Source organism: Vanessa cardui, chromosome 20 (genome assembly GCF_905220365.1).
Source record: "Vanessa cardui chromosome 20, ilVanCard2.1, whole genome shotgun sequence".
NCBI classification, from domain to species: Eukaryota; Metazoa; Arthropoda; class Insecta; order Lepidoptera; family Nymphalidae; genus Vanessa; species Vanessa cardui.
In genome coordinates, this window is record NC_061142.1 from 1816642 (window position 1) to 1843189 (window position 26548).

General features: G+C 33.4%; 1 protein-coding gene across 2 annotated transcripts in view; it reads left to right on the top strand.

Moving 5' to 3' along the window:
- Positions 1 to 8229: 8229 nt before the first annotated feature.
- Positions 8230 to 26548, top strand: part of LOC124538401 (sodium/calcium exchanger 3) — a 150103-nt gene continuing 131784 nt past the window's right edge. For both annotated transcript variants that reach the window (XM_047115449.1, XM_047115450.1), the window contains exon 1: positions 8230 to 9965. In XM_047115449.1, coding sequence (XP_046971405.1) covers positions 8302 to 9965 — 1664 coding nt within the window. In that variant the 5' untranslated portion in view covers positions 8230 to 8301. The remainder of the gene's footprint in view (positions 9966 to 26548) is intronic.

The window sequence follows — 26548 nt, forward strand, 5'->3', positions numbered from 1 at the left end:
AATATTTCTTACAGCGTCATTGTCTATGGGTGATGGTGACCACTTACCATCAGGTGGCCCATATACTCGTCCGCCAACCTATACCGTAAAAAATCTACTTTACATTGCTGAGCATAATTGCTACGCTTGATAATCATCACAAGTCATTCATGTGTGTGTGAATTTAGACTCTTTATGTGTGTTTTAGCTTTAACGTACCTACATTCACAGCAATTAAGTTATTGCCTTGCTTAACTACTAATAACACCGTGTACTAATTATTATGACAGAGTCTTACCGCGCCGACCCTACTCATTCATAGCCTTCAGATGAACTGTCAAAAATGACATACAGACAAATTATTTAGTTACAGAGATATTCCATGCAATACATAATGTTTCACAATGGAATCATAAAGCAATAATGTGTAATCTACACAAATATGTAGTATAAATGAGAAATTAATGTTTATCTGCTTTTCATTGCGATTTATCTGCTGAACTGATTTAGATGGGTATTGAGGATGCCTAGGAAGGATATTGGGTGCTTTCTAAATTCACCCCTTGAAGGGGTAAAATGACTGGTGACGGTCTGTATGTTATAAGTAAAGTTTGATATTATCGCACGGTTAATGCCGCTGGTTCAGCTGGTATATGATGTGTAAGGGTTGATTATTAAGAGCAATTGAACGAAAACATTACACGAAACAAACGTGACACTTATTACGTCACATAGGTTTTACTCGAAAGTTAAATGACGAGACTCTGTACGCGACGAGGTAAGAAAATTCGCGTTAAAAGAAGTTTCACTACAAACAGATACATAATAGTATATAAAAATAATTTCAGAGCACTAATTTGTTCCAAAAACGTGTTAAAGTGCTCAAAGAAAACAGTGACGTTTATAACATTTATCTTTGAATAAAACAATTCTGTTTTCAATAAAAATTAAAATATTTTCCGAATCCATCTTTATTACTTTTGCAGCTGAAGAATAAGTATATTTTCTAAGAAAAATATATGTTTAAATAAAATGTCTAAATTTTTATGATTGAAGAGATGAGAAGGAGCGTTTGGATTTCTTGGAAGTTATTTAACCATGTACATAAATAACGACGATTCAAAATTACTTATAAGAACCTACTTGAATAAAGTACCTTTATTTTGATTCTTAATACGGATCCAGTCTTGGTGTCAGGTTTATTCTTCGATCAGAGAATCAGAAGTGACATTCAGTAGTCATTTTTGTGTCACAAGTATAGTAACTATTGACTCGCGATCGAGAAATGTGCTCCTACCGTCATACAGTTCACCTAGTACGGAGGGTATGTCCATCGAACTTCGTTGCTTAGCATTATTTAATTTACAGTATATTTTAATAACTTAAGTGTTGCTTTTCTATGTAAAATAAATGTTATATGTATTCAAAGTAAATATTAGCACCAAGCAAGTTGTAATGCGTTAAATAAATAAATAACTGATAAATAGGTCACTTGTTCTTCCGTACCCCCTAAAAGCGCTTTATATTTATATTTGCCTTATATTTGCGCTTTTAGGGGGTACGGAAGAAATATACACATCATACAAAATCTTACCTTTGAAATTGATTTGGATGCACAAAATTCAAACCTTCCAAATGAAAGGATCTTTAATTCGACACAGTCTTCGTCTTTTTACCTCCAATTCACTTACGACTGCACGCCAATATCGAAATGGGAAAAAAAATCGGTTCGGATTATCGCCGGATCGGGAGCACAAATTCTATTCAGCAATATATTTTTTCAGCTACATTGCGGCTCGTTCTGTAAGCCCCCGAGTCGTTAGTGAACTGTTACGTACCTTTTTTCATCCACTTCATATCTACTGCACTTTTTATTGAAGATTCTCAATTGAAAATCCTTATAGGCGCGCAATTACGTTATGCCTGTATTATTTTATTATTATTTATTATAGTAAAATCAAAATAACTATTATGTATGTATTGTATGTACGTATTATATGTTACAAAAAAACTTGTCGTACGTATATATGATCATTATTTACTCAATGGTAAAGTTTCATGTCCGTCTGGTTTCTAGGTGGGTGGTACCAACTCATCTGATATTCTACTGCCAAACGGCAATACTGATACTGAGTAGTTTTGTATTCCGGTATGAATAGTGAAATGCTACCACTTACAAGTTTAATAAAAGGATCTAGAAGTCTATGTGTTACGGTGTTACGGCTAAAGTATTAAACCCAACTTAGATAAAATTTGGTATAAAGTTACGTTCAAAGCTTGAACCTATGGAAGAACGTAGGTTTCTAGGTAGGTATAAGAATAGGAAAACTAGTCATTTTAATATATCATGACCATTATGTTTCACGGTTTGTGATCATCATCTGATCGTGACGAGAAATTAATTTCTTCGTTCCAATCGTCCTTGACCTTAATAGGTTTTTTCGTCCAACGTCATTAATTATAGCGTTCACGTCGCTATAATTAGGTGGTTGTCATGAACACTCGCTAACGATCAATGATCTGATAATACACACTGTTGAACAATGTAATACGTGTATCAATCATAACACATAAGTTCAGAAATAATTGACTGACCCAAATACCCTTTATGGTGATAGGATTTGATTTCACGAATATGGTATGATGATGGGTGACAGAAATTATTCTAACATATGCATGTATCCTCATGAAGTTATCTTACTTGAAGGGTGAGCCAGTGAAACTGCAGGCACAAAGGGTAAATCATCTTAGTTCATAAGTACAAGTTACGTAGCAGTAGTAGTATGCGCGAAGGATCCCGTGAGGAATCTCTGAAGAGATGGAGTTGGGTACCGCTGGTTTTTCAGCTGATATTCCGGAGAATTAAGCGCCAGCGAGCACTAGATAATCCCAATATTATGTGGCGGAAACGCGAAATGCGTTTACCCAGCGTTAAAAAAAGGGGGGCATGAACAACGCTCACTAAGTAATCCTACTACAAAACTATTATAAAACGGTTTGTTCATAAATCCTTAACAGTAAGCACAATAGCTGCCAACAGCTCGGGAAAGCATTTTAATCCAAACCGTCGCGCCACTGGCAGTCGGCGTAAATAAATATCACAGCATTAGCTCAGACACGTGCAGGTTTTCTCACGATGTCTTCCTTAACCGCCGAGCAAGAGATGAATTTGTAAAATGTTCTCTTAACTCTGAAGTCAGTAGTTGTTGGATTTAAGCCCGTGTATTGTCTACGGAGCGATTTTGAGTTCTCCAATGTAATAGCTTTTTTTAAGATCAAAGTTTATGTATAAGGACTTTTTTTTTGACGAATAGGTTGGCGGAAGAGCATATGGGCCACCAAATGTAAGTGTTCACCATCACCCATAGGCAATGACGCTGTAAGAAATATTAACTTTATTCCTTACATCGTCAATGTGCCACCAACCTTGGGAACTAAGATGCTAATTTTAGTTTGTAACACTTTAAAATAATCTCAATAGTTTCACATTTTAAATTCATTGATTATCTTATTAGATTTAGTGCATGTTTGAATGTAAGACTGAAAACTTTTTGGCTTATGCAAGACTTATGTTGAAATCAAATGTTTGTGTATTATACTATGCTGTATGTTTCTCGAAGAAAAAAATTATAAAAAACACCCTCTGTGCAATTCACTAAATATACAGCAAAAGTAATTGACAATTTTACTTTCAATATGAAAATAATTGTTTCAGGTCTTACTTTTGTTTAGAGTAAAAGTTCTTTGTACAAAATATATGTATATTTTTTTAAAAGAATTTTTAAAACTTTTTTTGATTTTAAAGTAATCATATTCGAATTAGAAACAGACTAGGTTATCGACAGAAATTCAGGGAATGCAATACAAAAAATAATGTTCCAGTTGTAACTGCTAAGTGATTACTATAATTACTGAAAACTGCGGACTCGCGATCGTTTATTTGAAATTCAACAAATGCTTCGAGTATATGTTAAGTACAATACAGAGAAATGAATAAATTGAATTTCAATAATTCATTCTATTCGAAATTTGAATTTCAAACGTGATTTTATTTTGCAAATCATATTTTTCTTTTCTTATTTCATCTTAATTGGAAGACGTATCTATATCTCGTTGATTATTCATTCTTTTTTGTAAACAATTATGCAATATTACATAACTACCCAATTTTTTTTTATATTCATATAACCATCATAGTTTGATGGTTATATGATTATAAAAAAATATATATATATAACACAAGGGAAAGTGTAAATAACAAATTTTATTTGTAGTAGGGATTTGTGATAGTAAAAACTTAAAGAAAAATTGAATGAACACAACGACTAGAAAAAAAAGTTTTCTTAATATTATTTAAAGATTATTTGAAAGTACTATGACATTATTTACAAGAACGATTTTAAGATACCAGTACAAATATATGTCCAATTTACTATGAGAATAATTACAAATGCAAAAGTAATTCTGTGTTTGTTGCTTTTTAACGGCTCAAATGCTGAACCAATTTTGATAAAATCTATTTCGAATCAAGCTCGAATTCCAAGAAAGGACATAGCATAGTTTTCATGCTTTACAGCAGAAAACCAACCCCTAAAATGCGAGTGGAGTCACGGGCGAGTTGTATGAGAATATTTTTTATTTCGTAAAAAAATATCACAAGGTCAATACGGTATCGCTTGCGACTGTGATTGATTAGAAAAAAGTAAATCCATATCGTTTTCACGATTTTACGCGTCGGTCTGTTTTGTGTTGAGTCAATAATTTCATAATATCTGTTGTTTTTTTATTAATAGCTATTTCTTTCTTTACGTCTTTTTGAATTCCGGGTTTATTGAGTTTCTTTTTCTACCTACTTTTACTTTCTATATTTATAATGGTATCACTCGATGGTAGGGATTTTGTAAATAAAACGAATTGTCCCTAAAATAGTAAAATCGGATATAAGTGAAATATTATTTATGTGATTCCTGTCGAAAAATATCAGCGTAATTGTTATTATAAAGCCAAGCACCGATCTTTCTACCCTAAATCGGTTTTTCCTACTTCCTCTCCGTTACTGGCAGCACTTGCTTGCTTTAAACTTGTTACTAGGTTACGCACTAGGTGACGTTTTGGTCATTATGGTACTCATGATGCACCGGGTGGGTACACCTTACCTGGATTCCGGATATTGATGAAACAATAACAGGTAAGTTTTATTTTTAGGTAAAAAATGTACGAATTGTATTATTAATTTTTCTGGGGAATAATTAATTAGGAAGGTAATTCTGAAAGTTTATTAATCAGGTTAAACTTTCTTTTTGGTAAAACTACCACACCAATCTTGAACGGTCACCTCCGTCTAAAAACATTGGCGCTGTAAGAAATACCATCCCATCACGAATACGCCACATATCTTGGGAATGCTATATTTCTTCTAATATTATTTAATAAAGTTATTCTGGCTCTCTCATCTTTTAAATGGGATTAAGTATTACTATTTACAAAAACAGCCGAGATGACAATGGTTAGAACGCGTACATCTTAACCGATGATCGTGGTTGCAGACCTAGGAATGCATCATCATCATCATATTAAATAAATAGAAACAAAATAAAACGGTTTCATGGTAGCTGTCTTAGGAGAACATGAAATTATAAACATATCTGTGCTGGGCAATGTATACTGATACTAGAAGTAAATTTAATAGCTATTTGAAATGAAAAGTATAACGAAAATATTAACAAACAGCGATAAGACTATATAATTTATTTTATTTATTTGTTAATATTGATTATTCTATTTTACCACATGTGAATCCACGAACCTGCATTGGAGCTACCTGGTGGAATAAGCTCCAAACATCTTCAAACGAAGAGGAGGACCAGCTTTGTAAATTTGCAGGCCGTAACTATTTATAATAAGTGGGTGGTACCTACAAATCGGCTTACACAAAGCTACCACCTAGTGTATATGTAAACTAAACATCATGACATTTGGCGCGCTGACTATTTGAGAGACGCAATTACGAAACGACCGCAAAGAGGGACGAAACCGCTCGTGACAACAGTTTGTTTTGTACACAAATTGTATTATTTTATTTCCAATTAATCATTCTACATATTAAGGCTTTGTGTCGTTATTTTGAATCTATTATAATGTATTATCGTATATGCAAATATAATTCTAAATAATAATTATGTATGTGCGCGATATATAGGTGAATAACTAAAAATTGCGCTAACCGATTTTGATAATTCTTTTTTTATTATAAAGGAACTTCAAGAAGTTTGGTGAAAGTTTGTTAAAGTTCTGAGCATAGGGTCCATGACAAAGTAACGGAAAGGAAGGGAACGGAACAATTCTGAGGAGCACGTTAGCGATACTCGGCCGAAATTTTTATTTATAGGTATTTAGATATTTCAGTCACCTTCCGTAACGTGGTTATGTTCATGTAATTGTCATAGTCGAATATTACGATCAACTAGCACCGGCTTCGCACGTTTCGTTCGGTTGCAATGCTGATACAAAATATACTACAGAATATTTGACTGACTTTTTTGAAGACCTTTACAATGTTATTTTGATGTATCTCGTATGGTTTGCAATGAAAGCGCATTTTTTTTATTTACGTCATCACTTTAGAAACCTCTAAATTTATCAGTGTTTCTCTACTATATTTATTTGTTTAACTTTTTTATACCTATTATGTTATTATTTTGTTTATACACACTATATCTAAGTATATGTATATACATAAGACAGTGATCAATTTAACAATGTAACAAGATATGATTCATGAGCTGGGCTGTCATATACCATTTCGAACCTTTTGGGTACTCGGGAATACGGGGTCTGCAGATTTAATTCTTTTTTATTGTATCTCGCCCTTTGCGACCCCCTAACCCAACATCACGGGTCCATTGGGCACCGCATCGCCAGTAATATTACAAAAAACAATGACAGTATAAGCCTTTCGTAGACCATTGACAATGGGGCCTTGGCTTAAACCGGGCCTTTATGGTAAAAACGGCAGCGATCTATTCGTTCTCATATTTATTCAATTATGTTTTAATACATATATTCATATAGTGGTCTATATATGTATACAATCATATACATATTTTGTTGTAAAAAATAATACATAAATATTTCCTAATCACGATATTTTTTAGAGAGAGATTTAAATTTCAAATTTAAAAAATGTATATTTTGATTAGTATTATACATTATTACATTTATAAAATACGGGATATTTACCATGTGTTTTATTTTTATTCGGTGGAGCTCGATATTTCGACATTATCTACGAATGTCTTGTTCACGAGAATAAGGTCATGTTAATTTAAAATCTTGTATTATACACTCAAAATATTTTTTAAAATGTTGTAGTATACATATTGTTTTTACTACTGAGATACTCGGGGAGTAACAGATCTATTTAAACGACAAAGCTGTATATTATAATTATATAAAACTTATTCCATAGTTAAATATATACAAATCAGGAAAATTCTCCTAACACATAGGCAAGTAACATACACGTCAGCCGTAGAACCCCACCTAATTTAAGCCAATTAATATATAAAGCTTATAATCTAGCTGAAAATTAACATTAATATAAATTTATTGCTTACCGCATGACGCGTATAGTGTAGATTATAAAATAGTTAATACGAATTTGCATATATATATGGCTTATAAAGTATAATTGTCAATAAACAGATAAAATTAGATAGTGATAATTACATTCGATAGTGTGTAACGTGCCCAAATTTAACATTAATTTAATACCGTTGCGTGCGCTGTTAAAAAAAAAAGAAAACGTATTCTATTTTCAAATCTAATAAGCGCGTATCAATTGGTTTATTTATTTATACATGTGTGTGTGTGTGAGTGTAACTATTAAAATTATCAATTAATATTAACTCGTCGCATGCTATGATTGCGTGTTGAGATTTACAATGTATTATACGTGTACATTTGTTTCTTTGTGAATACTTTGTTGCTGTTTTAATAAGATGGAAAATGTTTTAAGAGAACAAACTTTTAATCGCTACAGAAAACGGTATAGCTACGGTATAGCTTAACGAGGTCATAGTAACCAAAGTCGAAACTTTAATAAGCCCGCTACGTTTGTACGTAACTAATAAGTTTTTTCTCAAACGCCCAACTTTATCACCCACGACGCTAATAAAACTTCATCAGAGGTACGTGCGAGGACGGATCCGCAGCGGCTTTTAGAAGCCTTAAGCGAGGGGGGTGTAAGGCGTCGCGACGCTCAGTCGGGCGCCGGCCTTTGGCAGCGCCGGTCGCGCACATGGCCCGTGCCAGGTAAAGGGCATGCGGCCCGCGCTCGCCGCGCTCGCGGCCTGCTGCGTGGTGGCGCGCGCCGAGCTGCCCTCCGCGCGCCTTGCTTCGCGCAACACCACCACCCAGCACGTGCTTCAATGTTCCGAAGGGCTCGTCCTTCCACTCTGGCTGCCTCTCGAAGATGTTCCAACACTTCAAATCGCCTTACGAGGCCTCGTTTATTTCCTCACTCTTATGTACCTATTCATCGGAGTGTCCATCGTTTCGGACAGATTTATGGCTGCTATCGAAGTCATAACATCAAGGGAAAAAGAGGTGCGCGTGCGACGTAATGGAAGCGAACATATTATCGTGGTACGAGTATGGAACGAAACCGTCGCGAATTTGACGTTAATGGCCTTAGGGTCCAGTGCACCTGAGATATTGCTCTCCGTCATCGAAATAGCCGGGAAGAATTTTGAAGCGGGAGATTTGGGACCGGGTACAATCGTTGGGTCAGCGGCATACAATTTATTCGTGATAATCGCAATCTGCGTTATGGTGATACCGGATGGGGAAGTGCGAAAAATAAAGCATTTACGAGTGTTCCTTGTTACCGCAACTTGGTCAGTATTCGCTTATGTTTGGTTATATCTCATACTCGCTGTAATATCACCGAGCGAAGTAGAAGTATGGGAAGGAGCCGTTACGTTTCTATTCTTCCCTGCGACCGTAATGACAGCGTATATCGCAGACAGAAGGCTTTTAGTTTACAAGTATTTAAAGAAAGGATATCGAGTCAATGAAAGAGGTGTTATTGTAGAAGGCGAAGGTGACGGTTCCGTTGAGATGGCTCTAAAACCAAATTCAGATGAGTTCGCATCGGATGACGAAGAAGGCCGAGAGTTAGACAAGTCTCGCAAAGAGTACATCTCAGTGTTACGCGAGTTAAGAAGACAACACCCTGAAGAAGATCTAGAAACAGTAGAGAGGATGGCGTTGGAGTCGTTAATGGCCAGCGGACCGAAGTCACGCGCCTTTTACAGAGTGGCTGCAACGAGAAAAATGACCGGAGGCGGTGATTTCTCACGAAAAATATCGGAGAGAGCACAGAGCGATTTAAGTGAAGTGAAAGCTGAGTTACAAAGACGAGAGTCGACCTCTGTAGCCGTTGAGCCGAAAGGGCCAAACCTGCGTTTCGATCCCGATCATTACACCGTAATGGAGAACTGCGGATCATTTGAAGTGAGAGTAATTCGCCGCGGAGATCTGAGCGGCGAGGTCACCGTACAATACAACACTGAAGACGGAACCGCTGAGGCTGGATCAGATTACGTTGCAGCACAAGGTTCTCTGGTATTCGGTCACGGTGAAACAGAGAAGAAGTTCACCGTCCAGGTTATAGATGACGATGTTTTTGAAGAGGACGAACACTTTTACGTCCGCTTGACAGCACCGAAAGGCGCGTGTCTGGCTTCACCATCAACTGCGACTGTAGTGATACTAGATGACGATCATTCTGGAGTGTTTTCATTCCCTCAGAGGGATTTTGAGTTAACCGAGTCGGTCGGGACTTACGAACTGCGTGTGGTGAGGACGGCTGGTGCTAGGGGAAAGGTGCGGATCCCATACTGGACGGAAGACGGTACAGCGAAGAGCGGTGCACAGTTCGAGGCAGTGCAAGATTCCATCGTCTTCGAGGACAACGAAACAGAGTAAGTACAAATGATTTTAATCTGTAAGCTATTTCTATTGAAATACGGTTGCTTTTTCTTTGACAAAAGAATGCAGGACATATATAAAAAATGTTTCTTATGTAATACCATAGTAGGTTTTCTGCAGGTTGAGAATAAATGCCTCTAAGTACATTCCCAAGGTTTGAACGGTCATTTCTAAGGTTTCAGCGTGCGTGTACGTTTTCTCATTACAATATAGATTTTTCTTTTACATTGAATTAATAATATAACCATTTCGGTATAAAACTATTAAATTTACTATAAGGAATATTAATTGAAAGTTTAATTTTATTGGATAAGGTTAGGGTAATATATGGTTTTGATAAATGATAGAGTAATTTTAATTATAATATTACTTTTTGCATTTTCTGTTATACTATAAGTATTAGAACATTTTTCGATAGTCATATATGTAATATATAATTTCTTAAATGCTCGCGATTTTCAATAGGAAAGTTAAATTTAAGATAAACGTTGGTTTGGTTCGGTGTCGTCGTATTCTTCACCTAATACACGAATACTCGTACATACATTTTAGTTATTTTAGTTTTCATTTACAATTACTTTATTAAATTGGTATTTTTTAATCTTTTATTGAATAACCAATGTAAAATTATATAAAAAGGTACAATAAAGACTTCTTAATATGTTAAATATATGTAATCTTTCTACTGCTGTCATAAAATAGTTGCAGTCATACTTATGGCATAGTTGGATTAAGAGATTCGATATTAAGAGAAAAATATTCCAATTCACGTTTCTTTTTGTCCTGAAATCATATTTTATTGAAAAATCGATTGTATAATATCATTGCATAGAGACACATATTATCATACGTAATATCGAACAAAGATTAATTATTAGTAGGAAATAAAATGAAAATATACTCAATAGATAAGTAAGAAAGTCTCACTAACAAGTGTATGTAGCGTGTAAGTGATCTATTTCAAAAGAAATGGATTAGAGGTTATGCCACCACTGTCTACCAGTTGAATTTGGTGCATGGCAGGATGACAGCTGCCAACTAACACTTACATTTGATAACAACACTAACTTAATGGCCTGTAAATTTCCCACAGCTGGGCTAAGGCATCTACGAGCAGAAGGTTAGGAGCATATTAACCACACAGCTCCATTGCGAATTCACATGTGTCAGAATTTCGTTAAACTTAGGCACAGGTTTCCTCCAATTTCTACTCACTAAAGCATTTATTCCTTTTTAACCTTACCTAACATTCTTCTCAAAGGAAGAGGAGGCTTTAGCCCAGCAGTGGGAAATGTACAGACTGTTATTACTAATTTTTATTACGTATATTTATGTGACTTTTACATGGAACAAACTGTGAATGTAATAAATTATCTGTCCAAATTTCCTTCATAATATGATGCTTGCGTTATAAAATGAATCTATGCCTGTAACTTCAATGTTCTAGAATCATGCCTCGCTGTGGTTTAACAACCGATTTCATATGTTTTGATTGGCATATGGTCGTCGTGTGTTCCATTTTTAAAATGATTTTGTAAACAATTCAACCGTGCAGAAACGTACCGACCACAGATGTACGAAGAAAACGTTTAAGAGAAAATTATTTTTATTGTGATAGTAACCCTGTTAAATTATAAATGTACACAAATTTAATGTCATGCATTTTATTTTTTAATATTTCTTTATTGTTTAATAATAATAATATATATACTTTTATTTCGACACTACCCTATATAGTGTTAGGAAGACAATGTTTTTTTTTAAATCTAATATTCGTACAATTTTATACATTAACAACAAAACAATTTACAACTAACTTAACGTAACTTTACAAATTAATAATATGTATTATATTAATTGGAATTAAGAAATTTTATATTCAAAACACATTATCATAATAAAACAATGCGATCAATTATAATAATTCTTTAACTACATATATAGCAATACTTAACAATTTTCATTTCTTGTATCCATACGAACCAATCGAGCTTTATTTTAAAGTAAAGTAAAACTTGGTTTGAAGTTAATTCCACCTCAGTCCGGTTAGTCAAGCCACTCCAAGGGTGTACACCCTAGGAGTCCAGCTAAGATCTGCTGATGTTTAGTAAAAATATAAAACGCTAAAATGTATAAAAGTAACATGTAAACATGGGCAACTATTAGCCCGTAGATGTTGTAAATTAAATTTAAAAAAGTCCAATATACCGGATTGAAGAAACAAATATAGTAGATTTAAATCGGACCCATGAATTCCTCACGATGTAACACCAGCTCTAATTCAACTGCTTATACAAATTAAGTACATCAAAATTTAGATATGGCAAGTTTAAAACCGTAATCTTTAACTTAGCTTGCAATATTCTTTGCCTTGAGATTAATAAATATGTCAGTCAAGTATGCTTCAGTCATTTATGATAGAGATGATGTCATATCTCATTACATTGGTATTGCGCTAGCATTTGTTTACTACTGTAACGTCACGTCCATATAGGCAGCGCGTATTCCTTTATTGATTTCATAATTTAAAAAAAGAATATTTCAACGATGGCAATAGTGTATATGTCACCGTTAAATTGTGAATACTGTTAGATTATAATCTACCTCGTTAGATTGTGAACTGTCGAGAGATTATTGTCAAATATTATGTTCCCTGCGACTGTACTTAAAATAGATTATTTCAATATTTATCTTCTAGCAATCTGTTTTAGGACATTACTGCTTGTAAGCTTTCCACTACTAGGCTAATGCAGAATGCACGCCTTATATATCTCTGGAAATGGTTGGGGAAGTTTTGGAGTTGCTTTCGCGCTTCATAGATTCGCCTATGGAAATATTTCATCAGACACATGTATATTTCCTCACAATTCCATCGGTGTACAGGAGAAGAATTATAAATACAAATTATGCATATGAAACTATGTTGCATATCAAAATTTTCGATTAAATCACGTGACCTAACTAGTTTCCAATCCTTAAATGTTTGAACTATGAATACGGAGCATGAGAAATAGAGAAAAAGAAATCATGACATTTTGACAGGATCTTATTCAGAAATATTACTATGATCGGTCTTTTATATGGGATATTTCTTAAAGAAAACTCGTTTGAAAGAATAGTTTGAATAAAACAAGCATTTACATCTTAACTGGTACCCAATTTTAGACGACTTTGGCTTAGGTCCGAAATAATCATAATATAACCTATCAAGTGAACCATTTGCCTATACGTATTCATGAAAATATTTGAATAAAAAAAAATTATATTCAAAAATGGAACACGTTCCAAATGTTCTTTGTTTAAATATAATATGTCATTGACGTACTATAAACCATTGATATTTCTGAACGCAATAAACTCGAATATTTTCAAACGAATTTTCACCTGAATGTCATTCATGTAAAAAAAATATTAAAATTCATTAGTTTTCTATGTAGTCTTGGGTATTTGTGGTACCGTCGTTACTTCTGATTTTCATAACACAATTACTTCAACTTCAAATGTTGTCCAATACTTATTTATGTGTGATTTTTTAGAATGTTGTTATGACATACGTCGGAAAAAAAACATTGCAAACTTTTTTGACATGTACCGGGTAAAAGAAATACATAGTTATAAGTACTTTTTACGTAGATCCGTAATCTACCTGTGTGGAGTTATTTCAGGTAATAACACGTATTACTTACTTGTCATGACCGTTCAATAATCGCTCCGACATTGTATGGTTTCCTAATCTTCGTCGTATTCGTTTGGTTTCCAGTAAAGCTAATAGAGGAGCATCAGACGTCATTCATTTGACTATAATTTAATAACATAGGTATACAAATTAATGGAATATATTATAAGGATTGTGTTAAAAATAAATATATATATTTATTGATTTCGATGTTAGATTAATATAGATTAAAAGTTATCATAGTAACATACGTGTTGGTTTCCAGGTAGGATATATTATATACGTATATAATTGTAAATAACTAATATGACTTGTGATTTAAATATCGGAAAAGATTAACTGGCCGGTTCTTCTCGTAGAATCTACATTCCGAACCGCCCCTTCACTAAATATAGTTGTGTATACTGACGATTCAAAAGTGCTTGTAAAAGCCTACTTGAAAAAAAAGTATAATTTGAAATTTATATGTTAATTGAATACAATTAGTGGCTCGTGTAGTACAAAAGAGACGAGATGGCCCAGTGGTTAGAACGTGTGTATCTTAACCGATGATTGCGAGTTCAAACCCAGCCAAGCACCACTTAAAAAATAATGTGCTTAATTGTATTTATAAATTATCTCATTCTCGGCGGCGAAGAAAAACATCGTGAGGAAAACTGAATGTGTTTAATATCATAGAAATTCTGTCACATGTGTATTCCACCAATCCGCATTCGAACAGCTTTGTGGATTGTGTTCCAAACCTTCTCCTCGAAGGAAGAGGAGGCGTCCCAGCAGTGGGAAATTTACAGGCTGTTGTTATTATTGAAGTACAAAACTATATCCACAAAAGAGGTTGTTATGATTTCGTATTTGTGGTACAGTTCTGAACTTAAGCATAATTTTTTTTTAAATCGTATCTGAATAAAAATTATCGTATAATAAATAATACCTTAAATATTAACATCAAGTTTGTAAATTACAATAAAATAAATGAATTAACTATGAACATCAATACTCAAAATATCGACAGGTGAAACAGAGAGCTTTCGTATCCCAGCGTTGAATTACGAATTTCAGTTAACGGTAAAAAGTCCATTATAGCACATTACCGGGTTATTACCTTACCAGAGTAAATATAGTATGTTGTTATATCATGATATACTGCTAATGTTCTTTTATGAGTTTAGATATATATTATATTCAATTAGTAATTGCTGGACAATGGCATTATTTCTTCTTTAAAAGGGGGGAGGTTATATACCCTTATGTATTTTCTACAGCCTCTTTATGCAACATTTCATGATGGTAGGATGAGAACGTAATATGTGAAAGGTTAACAAACGAACGTGTATTAAGGCTTTTGCAAGTCTGTGGTACCACCCAATATGATATTCTACTAATATTAATATTCGACAATATCACATACATTATGAATGATCCCAATATAAGTAGCTAAAGTCGTGTTATGGAAAATCAGCAGTAGCGACGTTACCACAAATTCAATACAACATAAAAAACTAATGAACTTTTTCTACATCGACTCCCATACCCGGTACCCATGAAAACCGGTACACACTACTCGACACATATATTCTACCATTGAGCTGAAATATTTAATTGTTGTGTTCCGGCTTGAAGTTTGAAGGAGTCAGCGTCATAGGGGACTTAATATCACGGTTTCCAAGGTTAGTGGTGCATTAGAAATGTATGGAATGGTTAAACTATCTAACGCCGTAAATGTAATGTTGTGACCAATCATAGAAATGAATGAATGTGGTTCGTAAATGGTTATATGTTATTCTTTTTTTGAATTTCTCCATTTTCACATTATTTTTAATTTATGCTAGCTGTGGTCCATTTGCGTTTCGTCTGCATATGCATTAAAAAAACAACACAACCCCGCGTCCATTTGTTAGGACTCCTTCAAACTACGTTGTTATGGGGTCGTAGTTACACACGAGGCAAACTTTTATACGATTCAAATATTTTTTTAGAAACATGATGAATATGAACGCAAAATTAAGCATATGGAAACTGAATATATAACCATAATAAACAATAAACATATATAACCTTTTTCGGTAAAAATAATGATTAATGTATTTATTTTGTTAACTTGATATTGAATAGATGCGACCACCTGATGGTACGTGGTAGAAAGGCAGGCTAACAAAAACCTTAAAAGTGCAAATATTATATATATGCGTCACTCAAATTAAAAATGGATTTATTGTTACCGAAGTAGAACTGGTAGTTGAGCTGGCATTTACAAATCCATAAAATGAAAACTATTAATTATTAAAAAAAGAACTAAGTAATTAATAATAATAATATTATCTAGTATATTGCTGAAGTACGATAATAATTAAATCATTTGTAATTGATATTCCTTAATCAACCCTCGTCAAATTGTTCTAAGTAAATTAATTAGTTCCGCTGGCAAGTTTCCGTCTTACTTCAGATGAATTGATCATTTCTACTTGAATAATATAGTCAAATGTATAAAGTAGCACACTGTATAAGTCCCCTTGCTGGGCTAAGGCCTCCTTTTGAGAAGTTTGGAATCCCACCCTGCTTCAATGTGCGGACACACGTGCGGTAGAATTTAATTAAAAATACAATAAAATACATGCCTTACGATATTTTTTCGCTTCAGAATTCAACGGTGCCTGTCTGGGTTTGAACCCGTAAACTACGGTTAAGAATCTCGCGTTCTAACTTCTGGGCCATCTGAGATCAACGTATATGAAACGCTATATTTTACGATTTTTTTTTTATAAAACCCATCAAAATTCATGCTTAATTTCAAAGATCCAAGTATACATAGGGACAGACAGCGGTAAGCTACTTTGTTTTATACTATGTAAGGATGGTATGACGGTAGTATATTTTTATGATGCGTGCACAAAACATGAATACTACACGACGAAGTTGCTTGTTAAAGCTCGTTAAATTAACCGTCAAGTCGCTTGAGATATACAAATTCACGTTTCAACCCATCTGACAATTTATTTTAATACAAATTTAATTTGTTAATGTTAATGTAAGTGACTACATTAACAGTCTTGAAACTTCTCACTAATGGGCTAAGGCCTCCTCTTCCTTTGGAGAAGATTTGGAGCATTGGTTGATTGACACGTGTCACATGCCAGAATTTCACTGAAATTCGAAACATGTATTTTTGTACGCGATGTTTTCCTTCACCGCCGAGCATGAGATGAACTTTAAATACAAATTCTTCACATAAAAATTCATTGCTTGCCTGGGTTTAAACAAGCAATCATCGATTAAGATGCACGCGTTCTAACCACTGGGCCATCTCGTCTGTAGAATAAGTAAGTACTATAGTAATTCCAGTAGTTGCCCGCGGCTTCGCTCAAGTTTTAGGCTGGTTGGTTGTCGTGTGTTAGGCGAAAAGTAGCCTATGACTTTTCTTTGAGTTCAAGTTTGCTTCCGACAAAATTTCATCAAATTCGGTTCAGCGGTGGTCGTGTAACCGAACAGAGAGACAAACAGAGTTCGGAAAATTGAGATTGGAAAACGATACAATAATGAAATTGTAATTAATTGTTTTCATATAATAAGAATCTATTTTCAATTACGATAAAGAAGTAGTAAATTTAGTACACGCACATTTTTCTTGTACAGTTAGAGTAAGAAAACCTTCGTCACTTTTCACATACATTTCTTTATCAAGTCTTAAACTCTTAGTACCTTTTGAGTCTAAACATCGAATCATTGTGACGCAATATGTCATTCTCGATCGGTGAAGCAGATTATCGCTCAAGAGCATACGAAAATAGATCTTAAGGTGACGAACCTTTTCTTACCCCGACTGTACACGTCGAAGTTACATCACGTGTTTCACGGAAGCCACAAAAGGCGTTATATAGAGCTGTTAGCGCGGGTCGATCGCTCGACCTCTTTGTACGATGAAATAATCCCCGAATTTCGTGCGTTTTCTGTCACCTTAACCGCTTAACTATATCGGGTCAAAAGAAACCATTTAGGTGGAAGAATTTGTGATAGTGTAATCTCTTTAGTATAAGGGGATTTTGTAACTAGCACAGAGAAACCTTGGGGAAAGTATCGTTTCTTGACGTAAAATACGATGAGAAAATCATATTCAAAACAATCAGTATATTCTACTAAGAGGAAACAACATATTCCATCATAACATATATTAATATTATACTAGCTATGCCCGCGACCTTGTACATGGTTTTGAATTAAACAAAAATATATATATATATATATATATTATTGTAGCCAAGTTACTTCTTATTGTATCAGTTATCTGCCAGTGAAAGTCCCGTCAAAATAGGTCCATCTGCTCCAGAGATAAGCCGGAACAAACAGATAGACAGACAAACAAAAATTGTAAAAAATGTTATTTTGGTATATGCACAAAAGTTATATTTTTTAAAAGAAAAACCAACTTCAAACAAAACACTATTTCGAAACAAATTAATATGCACAAAAAAGTAAAAAAAAGAAATACGTATTCATACTATTTTTAGGGTCCTCCTAAGTGAAATGTAATGAAAAATATTAAACTACTTAAAAGTCGATTTATGATTACATAGCGTAGTTACAATTATTGGTATATTTGGAGCCGGTGTATGGGAGACAAATTATGACGTAACAAACATAAAAAAATACAGACGAATTGATAACCTCCTCCTTTTTGAAGTTGGTTGAAAACAATTTTACACCAAGCATTTTAACATCTTTTAATACCTGTATAATATAATATACTAGTCCATTATGGGTGTGACAAGGGTCTGTATACATTTTTTGCGTTTATGAACAATCATAATAAGAAAAATTCTGGATAAGAAAATTGTTATTCATGCCTTTTTTCTATTGTATAAACAAACCTTCCTCTTGAATGACTCTATTTTTATTGAAAACCGCATTTAAATATATAGAGTGGATAAAAAGTTCTAAGCGTAAATATGGCGGGATGTATCTTTGTCTACACTATGTGGAGGTACAAAAAAATAGTTGTCTAATAATATTTTGTATATTTATGGACTATACAAAGATTACGCTTAATGTTTGACGTAAGAATACCTTTAAAACATAAAAGCGTAGACTACACATACATTGTTATAACATTTATACTTGCAACTTAACTTTTTTTTTTATATTGGACAACATAACATACATTAAACCGGAATGGATCGGTACCCGAAACCTCGGGGTTGAGTACCCATGAAAACTGGTGTTTACACTAATCAATCATGGAGATCGTAATTTGAGTTAGCAAATCAAAATCAAAATATACTTTATTAAAGTAGGCGCGCGCCATATCGTAATTAACATTTACAAGATTTTAATAATAGAGTTATCACTGGGCCTGAATCGAGATGCTACCGAAAACTCAGTAATATAATATAATTAATAAAATAACATAACATAATATGAGACTAATATTACATTCGTTTGATAACGATAGTTTTATTTATATTTAAAATTGAAATAAAAATATAGTTTATCAAGTAGTCTTTTACAAGCACTTGAACTTCTCACAACTTGAATCGTCATTTAACAACTATATTAATATATTTATATTAAGTGAGCTACCGTCGTTTTAATAATAATAAATAATAATAAAACTTTTTATCTCCGGACTAGTCCATATAGTGTTAATAAAACAATTCTTTGTTTTTTAATTTTACAGATTTTATTTATTTGCATTTTTTAGATAAAAAATAGAATGTAGATTCTATTAAAAAGAACCCGTAAGAAACTCATTAGTTATTCTTTTTCAACATTTAAAAACACATAAGGTAATGTTAATTAAATACAATTACATATGAATGTAATATATCCTGCCCCGAAGGCAACAAGTATTAACCTGCCTTCATTCAAAAGTACACCTGTAAAAAAAATAGCAAGTTTTAAGTCAGTATCATGATTAGAGACTCGTAACTGCTAAACGATCGGTTGTACAATAAACATTTGAAATAGAAACGGCCAGTAAAAGAAGCACATGACAGTTACTGAAATGTTACAGGCCGACTCCACATCGATATTTATAGTTAAAGCGAATGCATTACATCGTATAATGCGCCGCGCTAAATATAACGCAGAGACATTAATATTACAAACGTCACGCTGCGGCCAAAACATTATAGCTATTGTTAATAAGAAAAATAGCTCTGATTAAATTAGATTCAATGGAAGGTTAGTGGAATACTGCGTGTTAGATGTGAAATTATTGGCGTGACTGTTTGGATCGTATGCCGTGACGTCGAACGGCATAACGCTTTCTTTTCACACTACTGTCTTTTATTTTGTGTGCATGTGTGTGTGTGTGTGTGTGATTTTTTTAAAGTAATTATTAACAGTAAGGTCTAAGATAATTTCACTCCAAATTGCTCATCATCATCATCAGCAGCCTATGTTTGTCCACTGCTGGACATAGGCCGCTCCAAATGCATGTCACTGTGGTCTATCTTCGGCTACTCGTATCCAGGTTGCCTGCCTGCTGCCAAATTACTATGTCATTATTATCTTAAGACCACGTCTACCAATACACATTATTTTTTATTTTATTTTTTTCCAACGTGCTGGTCTTAGAATCTACTATTTTTGACTGTTTTTGTGTAATATAAAAAATTGTAAGGAATTATTGTTCCGGTTTGAAGGGTAATTATAATCATGTAATTACGCTGGCCTGAGTAGTGTAATTACAGCCACAAAGGACATAACTACTTGATTGTTAAGGTTGGGGGTGCTTTGGAAGAAATGGTTAAAACTTATCAACGCGTTCATGTCCAATGGCCCATTTGCCTCACCGCATATAATTCTATAAAAAAACCTGACGCCTATTACGTAGTATTTATTTTTGGTCCCTATTAAAAGTTATAATAAGGTAAAGGAATTTATTATTTTTCAAACGATTTCACTTGTAGCAATGGTTCATATTATTTTCAAAAATAAACACAAATATAGAAATAAAGATAAAACACAGCACTCACTAAACTTACCATCGCTACAAAGATGACATTACACGAACGTGTTTAATACTTGAAGCTGAAGAATCTATTGGAAGTGTGATAAGTCAGACCGTTGAAGTACTATTACGTATATTGTGGATTTTAAAGCCAAAACGACGATATGCCGAAACATCCACTGTGGTCCACCTTTTAACATCACTGACACACATGATAGTAGAATGCTTCCGAAAACACAGAAGCACTAGTTATTTATTTTAGAATGGAATGGCAATCCAACACAATCAGAGAGAATTCAAGAGCAGAACCAAAGACTTTATTTGCTACCAAAATTTGGGCTGATACCAAAAATTTATTGATCTTCAGTTTGAACCCAAAATTCCAGATCTGCTGCTTGTAATATTAACCAATAGACCAATGGGGCAGACTCACATACAGGGTTAAAAGACAAGGTATACGTTTGGCATGACGCCAAACTGCATATGAGTTAGATTTTAAAAATATCTATCTACTAAATTTAATTACGCCCAACGACGACAGAACTGATCGTTAGTAAAAATAAAACCGCTATACGTATGCGTTATACAGCGTGTTACAAACCTAATGTCGTGTGTCGTTACTACCAAGTGTTGTAAATGCGTCATAAATTGCTATCGTATTGCGATTTCTTTCGGAAACTGTTGTCTTGTCAAGATAAAGGGAACCCTCCTAATTCAGCCCCAGATTTGCAATAATGGTTTTCAGATTTTTTAGACAAGCAATACGTTTCTATGTTTATTACTTGCTTGCAAACCGTCGTTATTTTACACCTTATGCTTTGCAAGTTATTTTTTTTTATGGTATAGGTTGGCGGACGAGCATATGGGCCACCTGATGGTAAGTGGTCACCATCGCCCATAGATATTGACGCTGTAAGAATTATTAACTATTCCTTACATCGTCAATGGGCCACCAACCTTGGGAACTAAGATGTTATGTCTCTTGTGCCTGTAGTTACACTGGCTCACTCACCCTTCAGACCGAAACACAACAATACTGAGTACTGTTGTTTGGCGGTAGAATAACTGATGAGTGGGTGGTACCTACCCAGACGGGCTTGCATTATCTACCGTAATGCCATCGTTGTGTTGTAATTTGAAGGCTAAGTGACCCACTAACTACAGTCAAAAGAGACATCTTAGTTACCAAGGTTGGTTGAGCATTGGTGTCCTAAAGAATTAATATTTTGAAGCCATTGATGTCTATGAGTGATGGGACCACTTAACATAAGGTGGGACATAATTAACATCAACCGTCTTCAATAATTTACCTGATACGACATTCGCTTCAAGATAATTTAATATTCTTTATTAACAATTTAATAATATCCGATACGCAACGTAAAATTAATAAACAAAATTGGCTCATAAGCCAAGTTATACCAAAATTAGGGAGAAAAAGGCGAGCTGATGCGCCAAAATGTTGCTTTTGAAAAATGAGCTTTAAAAGCTGTACGAAAAGACTAGTTTATGTGGCTTAGCGATTCTTCTTTACCGCTAATACTATGTATTTGTACAATCATAACAAATAAAAAAAAATTTATTCAAGGAAGCTCTTTAGAAAATACTATTGTACTCATCAGATTTTAAGGAGATGAAGAAATGTAGGAAATTTTAAAATTAGATATTAAGTCTAACTCATTTTGGTAAAGTTTACTATATTGTGATAAATAAATTTGAATAGACATTTTTCTTAATCGTATCTTTATTTAAGATATATATATGTTGTCGTAGAATTTTCGGAGATCGAAATAAGATGTTACACAAAATCTTTTCCTGTTACAGCATCAGTGAGTTTGCTTAGAAAGCATCCGGTCTGAATATTTTCTCGTCCACGTAAAAATATGTTACATCTGAGAAAAACATACAACATAATATAAATACATACGCACACTACATACTATGACTGTTCTAAAAGTAAAAGCTTTAGTTTAACTTGGTGGTTAGGCTTTGTGCAAACTATATAGATGTCACTTACTTCTCAAATATCGTGAAAAATAATTCTTATTATTATTGTGTTCCGGTTTATATTATTTCTATACCTCCCTTATGAATCGCTCTGTGTATTAGTGAAAACCGCATGAAATTCCGCTCAGTAGTTATGGAGTTTATTGCGAACATACAGACAGATAGACTCGACCAAGAAACTTTGTTTTATAATATGTAGGGACATATATTACAATCGACCATTCATTACAACGTTTAAAATAAATATCAACATTGTTTAACCAACTGTCAATAATTATCAACATAATATTATCTTTTTCATCAAGAATGCAACTGAAAATCACATTATTTTACCAACATGACTACCCAAGACGGATGCCTCTTTTACAACGTCTGGAAGGTGACGTCACTTCCTCGACACGTCACTCAGTTTAGTTTGACAATAATATATATAACAATTATTATATAAATGTAAAAAAAACGGACCTAAAATATTTATCACTTCATAATATTAAAATGATTTCTTTAAAAGGAAAAATATAAGTTTATCAAGTTAAGTGGTCTATTAATAATTATACAGACTGTAAGTGGCTCTTATCAGTTATCAAATTGGAAGTATTATTATGCGTTCGATTTCAGTGATATACACGTGCTACAAGCACGTTTTCGGTTAGGTAGGTAGGTTAGGTAATTAAATATTTTAGGATTTATTACTTTGGTTTTTGATGTAAAGACATTTTGATCTTGATTAGAGTCTGTGGAACAGTCAAGTAAAGTAATCAATAGCGAATATAAAATTGAAAGCGAATTAGTGATATATATGTGTGTCGCTTATAATATATTTGTGTTGTATAATTTTTTTGCATACCCTATTTTTATTTTATTTTTTATTATTTGTTTATATAAATAAAATACGGTGACTGTGGTACACGGTAAAGTTTATAAAACGTATGCTGTACTATAATCATTTCTTGCTATTTTGTATCATGTTAAATGAATAAATAAATTAAAAAAAATGAAAAAAATATATATCATAATAAATTAATCAGTGTTTCTTTACTAAATTGTCCATGCATTAAATACAAAAAACTCGAATCACTCTATCTATCAAAAAAAAAAACTGCATCAAAATCCGTTGCGTAATATTAAAGATCTAAGCATACATATAGACAAACAGCGAAAATCGACTTTGTATTATACTACATAATGATAATGAAGATTGATGTACGTACATATAAAATCGCGTATGTCAATATGTCATAGTTTTTAAAACAGGTAAATAAACCAAAAAGTTCATTTGACACATGATTAATATCTATTACAGTACCAATATATATATAATATAATATATATAATAAATAGTGGCGACCACTCACCATCAGGTGGTTTTCCAGTCCGTCCTAATCCAAATAAAAATGTGAAAATTAATCAATCAACTGTTTTGTTATTAAGCTAATTACACACAAGTGCTTGTGGTCGAGCGGTTATTAGTGGCGAGTTTAAGTAATTGTGCTTTTATTTTATGCTCGATATATTGATTCAAATCTATTTTCATCTTGCATTCAAAACAAGGTAATCACATTAGTTATAAGATTTAAGCATTTTACTGGTTGAACAAGTGTAAAATAACATAGGCATCAGAGGCAAATGAATTACCTACATCTATCACTACATAGTATAAGACAAAGTCGCTTTCTCTGTCCCTATATCCCTTTTTATGCTTAAATCTTTAAAACTGCGCAGCGGAATTTGATGCGGTTTTTTTTTAATTGATAGAGTGATTCAAGAAGCAGTTTTTTGTATAATTATAATATATGGACAATATACTAAAGAAACTGATGATTTTAGAACTTTGTAATGTTATGTCATATATAAAGTCTGTATTATAATAAGTACCAGTATGAACCCGTGTGAAGCCGAGTGGGTCGCTATTTCTTAATAGATAATTAAAATAAGACTAAAAACAAACTTATGTTCAATTTCAAATCGCCATGTTGGATTCAAGACAACATTATGCTTCCATTTAAATGCATTTCCAATTTTCCGGACGAAAAATTAACTATTCGAAGTGTCACCAGAAGAGAGAATAAGACGGAGTATATAGATAGAAAGAGAGAGAAATAGCTATTACAAATCTATTCATTTCGTAAAAAATTAGCCAATCATTTATCAGATCAAAAGGTGGTGTACACAGTGCGTTGAGTCGAGCGATTGTCAGTGACTACTTTATCTAATTGTGTAATATTCGAACAACAAGAGGACAAAAGCCACATAAACAACGTTTATCATTGAAGCCGAAATTGTCCAGTGGTTAGAACGCGTACATCTCAACATTACATACATATATAATTTTCAAATTTTTATTAACATAAGAATTAACAACATTAAATGCTTAAATATACATATACATGTTACAGCCAAAGTAAGAAATCTGGATATTATGTATAATGGCTAGCCATTATACATAATATCTACTCAGTTTGGTTAAAGTGATAATGGACACAAAATTAATCACATTAACTAGCTATTATATATAATATCTTCGATGACTTGGATAATGTAATAAAACACATAGGTATGTACACGTAGGTATATTTAAAATTATAAAATTATATTTCAATTTGACTTAACTAATCATAAGGATTATTTAAAAAATTAAAATAACATAAGATAGTAATTTCACGTCAATTAACATTGTTATAAAGTTATTTAACTTTAATTTATAAAGTAAATTTAAAGCTATAAAACAAAAAAATAAAAACACAGGGATCAACACCCAATAATAAAGTTTTTAAAACGAACTGACATTAATCAACCAGGTCATAATTATTATTTATTCTTACAAGTAAGGCTCTTGTGACATTTTGAGTTACACATGAAGTTTGACTTTTTACATTTACACCTATTTGAAACGCATTCTCTAGTACAGTTGCAATGCCGAAATCCTTGGCCGCCAAGATGTTTTTCACACATTCCCTGATGGAAACTTCATGTTGAGGAACTATTGTAAAAAACGTTTTTTGCAGACAGTGAACTGATTCCTTGCGTAAAGTTGAAGATGAAGAGAGGGAGCGTTAACAAGTCGGCTAGACCGTATTTATTACTTTGACTAACTTTCACACGTTATTATGAATAATGTCCAGACAAAGTGATTAATTTATTACTTTGTCTAGTGAATTTGGCCATTATATATAATGACCAGTCATTATGTATAATAGCTATTTAAGCACTATGACTGTAACATACATATACAAATATGAACTATAACTAGTTACTGTATAAATCTTGACCGCGTGGAATGGTGACAAGAATGCTAGCAGCATTTCCCCGTTGAATCGCAATTCCGATCCTCTGGGCAAAAAACGAACCAGCCCTCCTGTCACCAGTGGAGGCAATGAGGCGATGTGTTATACTTTTGATGAAGCTTTTTGCACCACTACTCCAAGGGCCAAGCGTTTCGACAGCACATTTTATATGTTTCGACACATCTCAACTGATATTCTAGGCAGGATATATTAATATTAATATAAATAATTGTATTAACAAACATGACTGTATTTTTTTAAATGTTGAAAAAGAGTAACTACTGAGTTTCTTGCCGGTTTTTCTCGGTAGAATCTACTTTCCGAACCGGTGTTAGCTTCACTTAATTGTTAAATGACGATTCAAAAGTGCTCGTAAAAGCCTACTTGAATAAAGTTTATTTTGATTTTGATGATTGCGAGTTCAAACCCAGGCAACTTTCGTGTGCCTAATTTGTGTTTATAAAACATCGCAAAGAAACTTGCATGTGTCTTATTTCAACGAAATTCTGCCACATGTAAATTCACCAACCGTCATTGGAACAGCGTGTTGGAATATGTTCCGAATCTTCTCCACCTTCTCCTCAATGAGAGAGGAGGCCTTAGCCCAGCAGTGGGAAATTAACAGACTGTTATTTTAACATTGAAATGTCGCAATATCATTGT